Source organism: Acanthochromis polyacanthus, chromosome 7 (assembly GCF_021347895.1).
Source record: "Acanthochromis polyacanthus isolate Apoly-LR-REF ecotype Palm Island chromosome 7, KAUST_Apoly_ChrSc, whole genome shotgun sequence".
NCBI lineage: Eukaryota > Metazoa > Chordata > Actinopteri > Pomacentridae > Acanthochromis > Acanthochromis polyacanthus.
Window position 1 is genome coordinate 5469591 of NC_067119.1, and position 13785 is coordinate 5483375.

Below are 13785 nucleotides of genomic sequence, written 5' to 3' on the forward strand. Positions count from 1 at the left end.
ACCTGTTTGGGGATTTGTCCGAAGTTGTTGATGAATCCGATGGTTGCCGTCTCCTTGAGCGGGTCGTTGATGTTGTAAATGTCCACCTGACCCTCGTAGAAGAGGTGGTGGAAGACGTTGACCGCCTCCACGGCCGGCGGGCCCTGCTGCTTGTAGCCGAAGATCAGGTCGATCCACTCGTGGAGGTGAGCGGACACGTAGTCGCACTCCAACGCCTGCAGCCAACGAGTAGAAAGGTTGAGGTGGATTCAAAACTCAGACGTAAACTGTAAAGATCGGGATAACTTCTCACCTCTCTGTGGACCCTGATGAACTCTCTGGGGTCTCCTTTGGCCCACGGCGGGAGGATCACGTCACCCAGTTTGGTGCCGTTCTGCTTGGCACCTGGTACATCGAACAACAAGAATACATTAGAACACTATCGTCACTTCTTCATTTTGTTTTGACGCGTGCTTTAATGACGCTGACCCAGGTCGAAGTTGTTGGAGTTGAGCATGAACTCCGGCAGGTAGAAGAACTCCGGGATGAGCTCCTTGACGTCGGCCATGTTGTGTTTGGAGGCAGAGAGCCAGGCTTCACGGACGCTGTGGAACATCCGGTCAGCCAGGTCGAAGTGTCCTCCCTGGTAGTCGCATAAAGACACAGGAAAATGGTGTAAAGTTCAGGTCCACACACTGTTTTCTCCCTGCCTTTTATTTTAACTCACCAATGTGCACTAATGTGTTTTGTTGATGCTAAAAGGATGATAATTCTTTTTATCTTGCCTTAAAATTTACCACAAACTCAGGAAACACAACTTTTAGCAGTGGAAGCAATCAAAAAACATCGATTTTTAGATCTAAATCTGCTTTTTTCCTATTACTAAAGGTATTTAAGACACTTAACAACTGAGCTTACTGTCAGAGTATTTTCTGGGTTGTACACATTTAAAAAAATTCTCAGCCACTGATATGCAGACATGAAGCTGGACAGTGCTTAAGTTTTGTAAAATACCTGAAGTCGGAGGAAAATCTGCGTGAACGGCTCCATCCGGACCAGATAAGAGGCTACGATCATGGCTGAGGAGTAGTGGGTGCCGTAGTGGTACGCTGGGGTTTCACCTGGAGCAGCAGAAATCAATACATTTAATTACCCCGGAGGATGAAAACACAACTTTGTGCATGAAGATTTGAATGACATCTGACAAGAACGTTGGTCAACGTGTTCTCGCCTTCCTTCACTGTTCACCAAACTTTCTGGATGTCACTCCTGTGCATCTTCATTGCAACTCGAAAACAGACTTTAGGTTCATTACCGCCACCTACTGGGCTGGAGTGTTCATCAGCGTTAACAGTGTCCCAGAAATTAGGTAAACGAGAAAGGTGCGATTAAATGTGTGTGTTTTTTTAATACGTTATATTTTCTGTAACCAATTAATCAAAATGAACACATTAAAGGCCCAGCCCTAATAAAAACTTCCCTTCAAACCACAGATGGAAGTCTTCCCTCTGTGTTCTTACCGTTTGGGTCTTCCCAGTCCTTGTACCTCTTCTTGTATTGTGTCAGTCGGTCGTCGGTCTGGGCGCCCATCGGCTTGGCGAGGTTACGGAACGTCTTGGGGTTGTTCAGGTCCAACTCCTGGTGACCAAAACGCAACACAGACATTAACATCGACCTGTTACCCGCTGACAGAAAACTGCTGGCGTCTGCCGCGTTTTGACTGAAATATGAAACGACAGAGAGAGAAAATGTGGACTGACCTCTGAGTCGAAGTCGGCCAGGATCCAGGGGAACACGGGATACTGCATCAGGTCGTTGTAGGAGCGTCCGGCCAGCGTGTTCAGATGCATCAGGTACTGGAAGTTACTGATCTCACCTCGCTGGGAAACGGATAAAACGCATCAGAGCGGCTCAGATTTGGATGAAATATGACAGAGATGCTGTTTGAATTCTTACCTCCCATCTCTGAGTCACTGACTTCTCACCAACCAGAGTGCTGAGAAGTCCAGATCTGAGAAACAGCAGCACAGACAGGATGATCAGTTCAAACTGCTCTGTAGCTCTTCATTAACTGCATGCCTTATATGCAGGGTGGAGCGGGTTCAATTAGATTTCTTCTGGGTCATTAACTTGACTAACGACTACACAAACCCACATTCATCATTAATATAAATGCTTTTAACACAAAGATTAAAACAAGAATATCTGCACACACTATTAATCATCTCAGAGGATGAAAAAAATGCTCATTTAATCTGGAATTAAAACTTAATTATAGTGGGCTCTGGAGGAGGACTTACCCCTGTTCTACGCTGGTGTTGGGCCTCTGACCTGAAACCGACTCTGAGCTGTCGGCCAGCGACGGAACCACAGCCAAGAACCTGCAGGAAAATTAACAGGAACGTCTCTAAATTTCTTTAAATCACAGAAAAACCTTCATAAAACAAGACCGGCATTAAGGTGAACAACTCAGGAAAGAAAGTACTTGGTGACCAGGCTTTTAATTAGAGGCGCATCGTCTTATTACCAATGATGTGATGTTATCATATCACAATTCTCTTAAAAATCACTCCAATATATTATCATGTAACCCTACAGTTTGTCTTAACTAAACAAATCACTGCTTGGAATTTAAGAGCACTGGAAAGAGCAAAAACCTTCATGATAAGATCAGATAAGAGAAGAGACAATATGAGAAGACACAATACGATAAGAGAAGATACGATAAGACACAACATGATAAGAGAAGATACGATATGAGAAGATACGATAAGATAAACCACTGATCCCTCACTGGGGAAATTTAGATTTACAGCAGCTAGATAAAGATAAGCCATGAAAGAAGCAGTATAAGAATTACTAAAGCACAATAAGGGCTTAAAAATAAAGATGCTTTTTAATATTATCGGAACTTTTTTGGACTGTGGCTGCTTCAGTACCTTTGGTAAACTTTATTCCGAACCCCTTTCTGGAAGGCTAACAGGTAGTTCCTGCCGTCTGCTGAGAACACTTCCACTGCCATGGGCTGAAAGACAAATACGATGGTTTTATTCACTGAAATAAGACGGCGAGTCAAACATTACTTCTGATACACGAAGTCTATGCACTAGTGTGTGAATTTCAGAACATCTGAGTGTGTTTCTGCTCGCTGACCTGCAGCAGGTAGCGTCTCTTGTGGACCTCTTTGATGTCTTCGTAGGCGAAGATGCTGCAGGTTCTCTTCAGCTGACTCTGGCCTTGTCTCGCTCCTCTGGGGATGATGGCTTCATGCAAGCTGGACACGAACACAGAAACACAGTTCAGTTAATCTGACGTCTGAATCCTCATCCGGCGTGCTTTTCTGGAACATTCAGGCATCGCTTTCAGCATGGAAGAAGTCTGAACTGCATGTAGCTGCATGTAAAGAACAGACACGGAAATACTAAGAGCACCAAGGTTACTTTAAATTAGGCTGTTCTATTTATAGTAATGAGAATGCAGACAGATATACTGCTGTTAGGATACGAAACCAAAGATTTCTCATAATAAATAAGTTGATACGACAGTAAAATATTTAGGATTCAACAAACACATCAGACTTCAACAGTTTTCTGTTAGATCCTAATATATCCTGTTCTCTATGTTGACAAGCTTTCTATTAATGTATGTTTAGACTTTTGTTTATTAGAAGCGCCTTTAACCTTGATTTACTGTCAAATTTTGCACTTAATATCACTCCTCCTGTCACTGTGGTGGATATTTTTGAATGAATCAGTGAGAAATAGTAATAGAAAAGTGAGCTAAGTCTCAGTAATTGAAGACGTCACTTTGATAGACCGATGAAGCCAGAAATGTTGCATATCCCAAGTCTGAAAAGGGCTTTAGTGATCCACTCAAGAACTGATCATTCAGTAAAAATTGAACCCATCAAGAACAAGAATTTAAGTTCATTTGACAAAAAAATAAAATCTTAAAGCATTACGCAGAAAATCTGCTCATGTCGCCCTCAATAGGTGAAAGATGAGAGCACTACCACCTGTCTTTACTCAAAAACACCAAAAAAGATAACAATAACTGAACCAATATGCAGTTAGTGTCTTTACATGTCTGCAAATTTGCTTCTAAGTCAAAAATCATTCAATTTACAATGAATTAGAGCAAGTTAATACTCATATTCAACAAGCTGTAACAGCAAACAGTCCATTAATTTAATGTTGATGAAGTAATCAGCTCATGAATTCATCATTTCAGGCCTTCAGGACAAAGGGCTGTGGCTGTAGAGGATTGTGAGGAAGCTGCAGGGAGAATAAAACACCTGAGGAGACGGCGACAAAATCCCACAACCATCTGCTGGGATCTGTGCTTTGTTTTTTTCCTTTTACTCTTTTTTGGCTGTTTTCCCGCGGCGTCTCACGGGAACGGGCAGGGCGAGTTCCACAAAAAGATAAATGTGGAAAAGCGCTGCTGAGCATGCTCCTTCAGCGGCATTACATCATCGCAAGCTCCCACTGCAGCGTCCACAGCGATGATGTCATCTGCAGCTCACAGAGGAGAGCCACTGTGTCAGAAATTCTGAATATTATGCGGAGATGTGGGAACCTACTTGGGAGGCAGCGTGTCGATGTCCCTGATCTCCCGGGACACGGTCATGGTGTAGCCGTCGATGACGTAGAAATGCTCTTTACCGAACAGCAGCAGACCCTCGCTGGTGTCCAGACCCTGAACCCGGGCGCAGCGGTACATGTGCTGGATCTGGAGCAGCGGACAGGACAAACAGCTAATTAGCTAAAACTTTTAAGGAGGCAGTTTTGTTATTAAAAGTCCTTAGATGTGAATCCCTCGTGGGGCAAAAATCCTCGAAGAAAAAGTAAACGAGAGAGGAAATGTGCTTTGTGCAGAAGATTAAATCCCCAGGTGGCTTTCAGAACAACTGCAGCAGGAGTTGATTAAAATGTGTGTGGTCTCGGTGGGTTTTTTAGCTGCAACGACTGAAAAAATAGTGAGAAATACTGCTGCTGTCTGTCGGTAAATAAAAGACGCAACACAGTCAGGTTTAGTTAACCCTAGTGTCTTCCTGTGGGTCAAAATTGACCCGTTTTAAAGTTTGAAAATGTGACAAAATACATATTTTCACAGTGACACTTCTAATGTCCACATTTTCAACATTTTTGGGAAATCTTTGAACATTTTTTTGTGGGGAAAAAAATGAACATTCACAAAAAAAATCAACCAAAATCCAGCAAATTTCACTGGATTTTGGTTGATTTTTTGTGAATGTTCATAGAGGAAATATTCCAAGTTTTACTGATATATATGGAATCAGTTTAGATATTTTTAGGGTTTTTTTGGATGCTTTTTACTCATTTTTTGAAAATATTTACAGGAATTTTCTCGCCAAATTTGGGGGCTTATTTAAATAAAATTTTAAGGGAAACTTTGAAGGAATTTTCTTCCTGAAGTTTCTGCAAATTTTCAGAAATTTGGGGAATTTTTGGATTTGTTTCAGACGAGGAAACTATATTTTTGGTGGCCGTAAATGAAGACAACAGGAGGGCTAAACAAACTGCCTTTAAAGAAGAAGACTAATTTCACTTCATTTTTCTGAGACAATCTACTGTAGATATCTTTTCATTTTCCAGTGACGTCTGTCTCTGACCTTCTCTCCTTCCTCCAGCAGCCTCAGCAGTGACGTGTTGTCCGTCCTCTGCTCTTCTTCGGGGCCTCCGGACTCCAGCAGCTGCTCCTGGAGCTGATCCTGACTGTCCTCGTCGGCACCGTCCGCTGTGGACCGAGATCTCTTCAGAGGAGCTTTCACCAGGCCTGAGAGCAGAGAAAACCCCAGTTATAGAAAAGAAACAGGTCTTACAACTCCAGGAACAATTCATGAACCAAGGCTGCACATAAACTCCACCTTTAAATTAACTTTTGCGCAGATTCTGCTGGTTTACGTGCTTCTTAGTCGCTGCAATATCACATGCTTGTCTTCTCTACTTTGATCTTTTTAAATGACATTTTATTTTAGGAGAATATTTCTTCAATTCCTCAATCCCAGTTTTAGAATCCTTTACGTATAACATAACTTTGGTGTTTGTTTGAGGCGTTTTATTGCATTTTTATTTCCCTGCTGCATCTTATTTCGATGAAAAGTCCCCCATAAATGAACTCTGATGATTTTCTAACCTTTGACTCTAGCGATGGTGTCCTCTCCGTGCTCTGGCTCGTGCTGCGTGGTTTCTCCCTCGGTGTTGTGCTCCACAGAGTGCTGGTACATGCCGGGGTTTCCAGACAGCAGACGCATGTAGTACTCTTTACTGTCGTAGCTGATGGCTCGCCGGTAACGAAGAGGTTTCTGTAGACGGATCAAAAACAAAACAAAAAAACAAGTTAGACTCTGTAGAACTGCGTGCTGTGGGACGACTGACTGACTCCAGCTGGGTTTGGCAAAATCAGAGCAGAATTTCTTATATTAATTGAAAAACAGCAGTTTGTAGTCCCCGTTTGCTTTTTTTTTTAGCGTCAAAAATACCAAATAAAGCTTCACTTATAGTATTATAAGCCTATATTGATTATATAGTAGGGAAATTTACATAAATGCTTGTCGCATAAGCAAAAAATACATTAGTTCATATCCAAATTCATATGGGTGCCAAAAAAAACAATATTTACTTACAGGAAAGTATAAATATTTCACCTTTTTTTTATTAATTCCACAACACAGCTGCTAGACCTAATACCTAATATTCCTGTGTTAATATATAGCTTTTAGCTGTACTTGTGATATATCTATGATGTTTCATAAAGCAAAAGGACACTAGAAAAAAATGAGTTTACTGATATGTAGGCATAGATTTCAGAGAGGACATTTTTGAAAAACTGCGTCGCCATTTATACTAACATTTAGTGCCCAAACTTTGTGTTTTCCTTCAGATAAAGCGAATTCCACAACAAAAAGATGGAGAAAAGGCACAAATTGGTGCATAAATAGTCATCAAACTGCAACACATCAGAAACAAAATCCAAGTTAAAGACGTCACTGCACATCAGAAACTGAAGTCTGGGTTAGTTCTGTAAAGATTCCGCTGATTATCCAAGAATGAAAGCTGATTTTAAATAGATTTTTTAAACTTTGAAACACACTACATTGTTGTATTTAAAGATCAGACGCTGTCAAATACCTCAACTGTAAAACCACAGCACAACGTATGCGACAGCAAATCATGCTCCCCACATGCAAAAAACGATTTAATCTTTCAACCTAAAGCACACAAAAACAGAGTAAGTTATCAAACAAGGAGGCAGCTAGCTCCCTGCTACCATAGCAGAAGAGAAGAACAACAGACTAGGTCACAATAAGCTGCTTTAACATCACGATTCATGCAGGTTGTCGCCCTAAACGTTGCACCGTTGTATTAGATTCCTGCTTCAACTCTGCTACTATCATGCAGTCACACCAGGCTTCAGCTTTTATCCGTCTGGACGCTACCTCGACACGTTCAAGGACCTCAGCCAGAGCCGAGGGTCTGAGAGGCACCAGAGGGGGAGAGGAGGGCTGGAGAAGGTGAAGAGGAGGAGGATCAGAGGGTTTGGGCCTCATGTGGGCCTCATGCTTCACTTCAATGCATTTATTCTGAATTAATTTAGTTTCTTAACTGCATGTAAGTCAACACAAAGAACAGCAACATGACTATACTGTGTATACCATGAGATTTCCACAGCTTTGGTACCATTTAAAACACAATTTCAGCATCAACGTGGCTGCAGCTGATTATTATCTTCAGTGCTGATTCTTTTCTTAATTAATCGATTAGTAGTTTGTTTATAAAACGTCAGAAACGTGTGAAAAACGTCTTGTTTTGCCCACAACCCAAAGATACTCAGTTTACTGTGACAGTGGAGGAAAGAAACCAGAAAATGTTTGCATTTAAGAAGCTGAAATCAGAGGATTTTGACTGTATATTTCTTAAATAATTACTCAAAACCAGTTAATCAAATGTCAGAATACGTGGTGATTCATTTAAACGTTGACAACTAATTAATAATCACTGCAGGTTTACTGTAAAATTAAACAAACAAACATCAGGTACTCAGAATTGTGAAGCTAGAATGAGGAAACTGTTGACATCTTTGCTTAAAAAAGTGATTTTCTAAAATTTCTTTTAGAATATTAGTCAGATGAATTAATCAATTATCAAAACAGCTGGCGATTAATTTATTAATTGGGTTTTTCTCTATAAAAGGCAGTAATATGATACCTTTATGACTATGTTTGCTATGCTGAGTCATTTCTGCAAAAAAAAGCAAAAAATCTGAAGGACTTTAATAAAGGGGTGTGTGTGTTAGGTGTCGTATTCTGTTCTCCTTTCTACAGGCAGTAGGCCTCATTCGTGCCGCATTAACGACTCAACAAAAGCCTCCTTTCATTTCAGATTAGCTGCACACAGCAGCTACATACAAGTCTGACATGTTTGACTGAAACTCCACTTACAGACACCTTTCAGAGCAGCAAATACTGGCGTTAAAATGTGCTTTTATAGTCGAAGAGATTGTTTTCGATGGCTTGTGAACAGAAGAGTTAATTGGAATCCCTGCATCAAACGGTAAAACCTTGAAAGGGGACATCTGCCGCCTTTGTGGCCCGAAGCGCTGCAGAAAAGCCAAAACCGTCGAGCTGAAAGAACTCGGAGCAAACGAATAGTGTTCAAGAGCCCCCAACTACTCTCTGAGCAAGATTAAATTATGTATCAGGGACCCGGCCTGGGGGACGTTGGACTTAATTATGAAGAGGTCATGAGCCAGGAAATCCTCTCCAGCAGGGATCTCTGCATAAAGGCTTCATGAAGTCTTCACTTGAAGCCTCAGCATGGGGCCACTTTGGGAACAGAGAGGTTTATTTTTTAATAAGTGGTCACTGTGGTAATATCTGGTCAGTTCAGGGACACAGGAATCCATTTTCTGCCTCATTATTGATGAAATGTGCAGCTTTTTAATTCCCTCTGAGTGACTAAGTCAGGCTAATGCTTCGACTTTTCAGATGAAAGACGCAGTTTTTATGTTCAACACAAGTTTCCCTGCATCATCTCAGCCGCATAAATAATTGTGGAGTGCAGGAAGGCGCTCGCTGGCAGACAGAGAGGACGGATTATTTGTAGAGCAAACAAAGCTAAATGTGTCTCGGCGGTGCCAGGAAAAGTGAGCCGCCGGCTGTTGGTGTCACTTCCTCACATGACAGCGACGGATTCATCCAAGAGCTCTACTGCAGGGGGATTATGGACGCAACAAGGGGCATTATCTCTAAAAATGAGAAATCTTAAATTAAAAATATTCAATAAAAGACTCTGTTGTGGCGTCTAATACTTCCAGTCGAGCCAATAAATGTGTGGAATACTTATGTTTTGGGTAATCTATCTGTGAGTTCACACACCAGCTTCTACTTTGTGTGATAAATTAGATGGTTGTCTCTTATCAGGATATAACGGGATTATTTTAGTGCCACAGTAATGCCACAAAGTTAGGGATGCCCTGAGCAGATCAAGATACTTTTCTAATGGCACAAATCGAAGCTTGATCTTTAAGTTTAGCAAAATTTGTGACAAGGTGCTAGAGATGCAAACTTTTAACAATTTTCCTGATGATCTGCAGCATTAGCGATCAAACATGGGTGAACTAAGACACAAACTGAGCTCAGAGGACATTCCTCTGTGCTGATTTACCGGGCTTTGCAAAAGTTCTGTTACACGGTTTCATGATCTTTAGAGACGTTTACATGTCGGAGTGAAAAATTCCATTAAATAAACTGAAAGTTCTACCTTATAGGCAGGTGTCCTTAATACAAATTTTTTTCTCCGGTGAAGTTGTATCAAGATGGAAGCCAAAAGAGTTGAGATATCTGCTCTCCTTCATGCTGGCCACAACAAGTCTGACAGAGCCAAGCAGCTGAACATCAGCCGGATGACCGTCCACAGAGTCACGGAGAGGCTGAAGAATGGTGAAGATCTTTCAGTGATCTTTCAAGAATGGTGAAGACCTGAAAGATCTTCACCATTCTTTAGCCTCTCCGTGACTCTGTGGACGGTCATCCGGCTGATGTTCAGCACGAAGGAGAGCAGATATCTCAACTCTTTTTTGACTTCCATCTTGATACAACTTCACCGGAGAAAAAAATTGTATTAAGGACACCTGCCTATAAGGTAGAACTTTCAGTTTGTTTAATGGAATTTTTCACTCCGACATGTAAACGTCTCTAAAGATCACGAAACCGAGTAACAGAACTTTTGCAAAGCCCGGTATATGGTAGATACATGATTTGGGCCTCAAAAGCAGCTCTGCTATGTATGATATGAGGATGTAGAGACACTGTCTAAGCTGAAAACTTTAGCTACAGCCCAGAGGTCACTGAGTGCCACAGAAGGCTTTGTCATGGTGCCCGTTGCTAGCAGAACTCCCACAATGCTCTCTGCTTCCCAGCATCAACTGGCTGTAGTCTAACTGACTTCCTCAGTCACAGTAAGAGGCTACAGCTACGATCTATAATACTTGAGATGTGTATTTTCCAAGAAAAGGGCATCAGGTTGAGACTAGAATGTAGAATTAGGGGTGAAAAAATTGATGAGAAATCTGGACTGAATATCAATAATTGTTGTTACGGCTCCTGTTTTACTCTGAATGGATGAAGGCATCAGCAAAATTTGTACACAGATGAGAAGATTCACTTTGTCAAAATCACAGTTTAAAATCATTTTAAAAAGCGGAGGAACATAGAAACAACGATGGAAAGTAAATAAAAACAACCTCTTAACTTTTAAGTGCTGAAAAGACGCAATTTAATTTAACACTCCTCTGTTTCTATATAACTGCTGAGTGAATTTTAAGTGGATTTTTGAAATAGAAAAACAAGAAAATGCGAGTTAGGATTGTTTTCATGAACTATTTTGGAGCAAATGTGCGATATGTCGACAGAAGTCAGCGGCATAGGCTACGCTACACATAAAACAGAATAGAAGAAGCCAGAAACAAAACGAAAAAGACCTCAAAGAAGATAAAGAAACACACAAGACTTATTACAAAAACGTTTTCATTTCGTAAAGTTGTAGCTATTCTTTCATATCTGCTGGTATCGGCCACTTTAAATGCTGCCCAGACATGAAAACACAGAAGCAGCTGATCAACAATGTGAAGTAAAAGTTTGCTATGTGAGAGCACATTTGAAAAAGGTTTTTATCTCTCATTAAGTCCATCAACTGTTTAAAATACTTCATATTTTTGCGGCCCCCTTGAACTTTTCGTAATAAAGTTATTTACACAAACATGACTAATGTGATTCCTGAAAAGATTCTTTACTCTGACTTCCTTCATTTCAGCTCAAAGTGCAGTGGGGGTTAAATCCAGGTTTAAACCTAAATACCTGAGCTGAGCTGGTGTTGGTCTCTGTCTCGGGGATGTATGGGTAGTGGATGTAGAACATGTCGTTGCGGACCATCTTCTTCCTCATCCTGCAGGGCCCCTCCGTCATCTCCAGCACAAACTTGTCCAGATGTGAGCCGATGGGCGGCCCCCACAGGCCTCGCTCTCGCAGCAGCTCGTACTCGATGGACGCCCACTCCTCCGTCACGTACTTGAGGGCGTTCTGCTGCCGCTGGAGAGGACGGACGCAGAATGAGTCACTTTTAAAAAGCCGGTATGAATTATGAATGCAGCCGCAGAGCTGGCTCGTGAAAATGTCAACAGCGGCCTGTGAAAACGGAGCTGTGCGGTGTTCTTTGTGACGTTCGCCATCCTGCAGAACACCCTGACTGCAGTGTTACGTAACGGGCTGCTGTTTCTCAGTCTAACCGTGCTCTCATATATGACAGGGCGTGAATAGTAATCATACCTCCTGATATTCTTTGTACTGCATGGCCACCAAGTCTCTGACAACAGCGATGTGCGTAAACATCCACTGGAAAGTCTCCTGTAGGTCAGACAGACAAGATGAAGCAACGTGCAGTTTAAGAACACCGTCTACATCTGCTGCAGCTGTTTGTTCACGTACCTGTGCAGACAAACTGTTCTTGTTCAGGCTGTTTTCCTTCTTGTTGCGTCGGACGCCGGTCAGCTTGGAGAGGCCGAAGCCGCTGCTGACTCTGGAGAGTTTCGACTGAGTCGCCGGTACGACGGCTTCACCACGACTGATGCACTTCTTCTCATGGACTACATAGAGAAAAAGCACAGAGAGAAACAACATTTAGTGACATTTATTTACCACTTAATCAATTTAAAAACTTAAAAATTCAAGCAAGAGAAAGGAGTGCTAAGAGGTTAACAAAATCAGTAAATGTTGCTGGCAATTTTAGTGCTGGTTTTTTATAATAAAAAACATAAATACATCTTACTTTTTAAAAAATGGCAAAAATTGTAAAAAATAATAAAATTCAAACAAAAAAATAACTAAAACAAAAAAATCTAAAGAAAATACAAAAAAAGTAAAAATATTTCTACTCAAAAATGAATTAAAAATACAAAAATATAAACTAAATATATAATAAAATATAAAAATATAAAAATAAGTAAAACAAAATCATTCAATTATGCTGTTAATTTCAGAGTTTTCTTTTAACAATAAAAACATAAACAACTGAATTCATGATTGAAAAAACAAAAATGAAAAAAATGGTAAAAAAATAAAAACAAATAAAAACAAAAATAAATACAAACAATATAAAATAAATCTAAAATACTACAAAAACAAGTACAAATATTGATGCTAAAAATGAATTAAAAACACAAAAAATACAAAATAAAGTAATAATATATATGGTTAAAAAATAAATACAACAAAATATATAATACTAAAATAAGGTGAAATATTCATAATAAAAAAATAAATAAAAAAGATAAGGTAATACAAAAAATAAAAAAACAAGTACAATTATTTATGACTCTTAATAAATACAAAGTGCCAAAGCGTCTGGTTCTGCAGACTAATCTGTTTATCGGTTTACATAAAAAGAAAACACTGATTGAATGAGACAGAAAGAACCAGCAGGAAACAGAGTGGACCAGCAATAATAGGTAATATTGGCAGGAGAGGGGCTTTTTCTTATTTCTTTCACAAAACAATAGCTACTAAATAGCTTCATAAGTTATGTAATGACTATTTAAAACTCACTCAAAGTGAAATAAGGCATCAGAAATCCAAAATCCGGATGCCTGAGGAAATGATTAGGGAATGCCCAACAAGTCTGTGAGATTATTAAGGCTGGAGCTTAAGATTATTTCCATTGGGGACAATATTCTCAATTAGTTTTGTCCATAAAATGTAAAAAAAAAAACTGCAAAAAATGTGTGTTTCTCAGAGGCCAGCATGACAAACGTCTTGTTTTTTCTCCGTTTACTGTCACAGAGGAGCCAAGAAATCAGAAAAAAGTCAAATTTAACAAGCCAGCTCTCTTGTGTTTTCATCTTTCTATGTGTTTAAAGCCAGCGTCTCTCACCCAGGTGGTTCTGCCAGCTCTTCAGCGCCGGTTCCTCCAGAGCGGGTCGGGCCGTGGCGATGTCCACGTGACCTCTGTCGTTGCAGGGCAGCGACACTTTGAAGATGTCCTCCAGCATCTGACGCTTGCTGTGCATCAGCTCCGTCCACACTCGGTTCACCGCCTTCAGAAGCAGCTGACGTCCTGCAGAGGACGGAAAACAATCATTTAATCTCGTGACAGAGGCGGTTAATGTCTGGGTTTTGTTTCTCACTAAATCAGATATCAGCTGGGGATGAACTGGAACGAGATATTTGACGGAACAGCCGTCAGATTCAAGCTTTTACTGCAAATTTGTACAACTATATTAAAACTATAA

The 13785-nt window shown here is 40.5% G+C and overlaps 1 protein-coding gene across 5 annotated transcripts in view; it reads right to left on the reverse strand.

Moving 5' to 3' along the window:
- wdfy3 (WD repeat and FYVE domain containing 3) overlaps positions 1 to 13785 on the reverse strand; it is a 145360-nt gene that overhangs the window by 14301 nt on the left and 117274 nt on the right. For all 5 annotated transcript variants that reach the window (XM_051950393.1, XM_051950391.1, XM_051950394.1 and 2 more), the window contains 17 exons: positions 13428 to 13610; positions 11987 to 12144; positions 11828 to 11905; positions 11360 to 11590; positions 6139 to 6307; positions 5615 to 5778; positions 4562 to 4710; positions 3133 to 3253; positions 2919 to 3004; positions 2280 to 2360; positions 1936 to 1990; positions 1740 to 1859; positions 1500 to 1617; positions 994 to 1100; positions 469 to 622; positions 293 to 384; positions 3 to 215 (listed from right to left, as the gene is read on the reverse strand). In XM_051950393.1, coding sequence (XP_051806353.1) covers positions 3 to 215; positions 293 to 384; positions 469 to 622; positions 994 to 1100; positions 1500 to 1617; positions 1740 to 1859; positions 1936 to 1990; positions 2280 to 2360; positions 2919 to 3004; positions 3133 to 3253; positions 4562 to 4710; positions 5615 to 5778; positions 6139 to 6307; positions 11360 to 11590; positions 11828 to 11905; positions 11987 to 12144; positions 13428 to 13610 — 2279 coding nt within the window. The remainder of the gene's footprint in view (positions 1 to 2; positions 216 to 292; positions 385 to 468; positions 623 to 993; positions 1101 to 1499; positions 1618 to 1739; positions 1860 to 1935; positions 1991 to 2279; positions 2361 to 2918; positions 3005 to 3132; positions 3254 to 4561; positions 4711 to 5614; positions 5779 to 6138; positions 6308 to 11359; positions 11591 to 11827; positions 11906 to 11986; positions 12145 to 13427; positions 13611 to 13785) is intronic.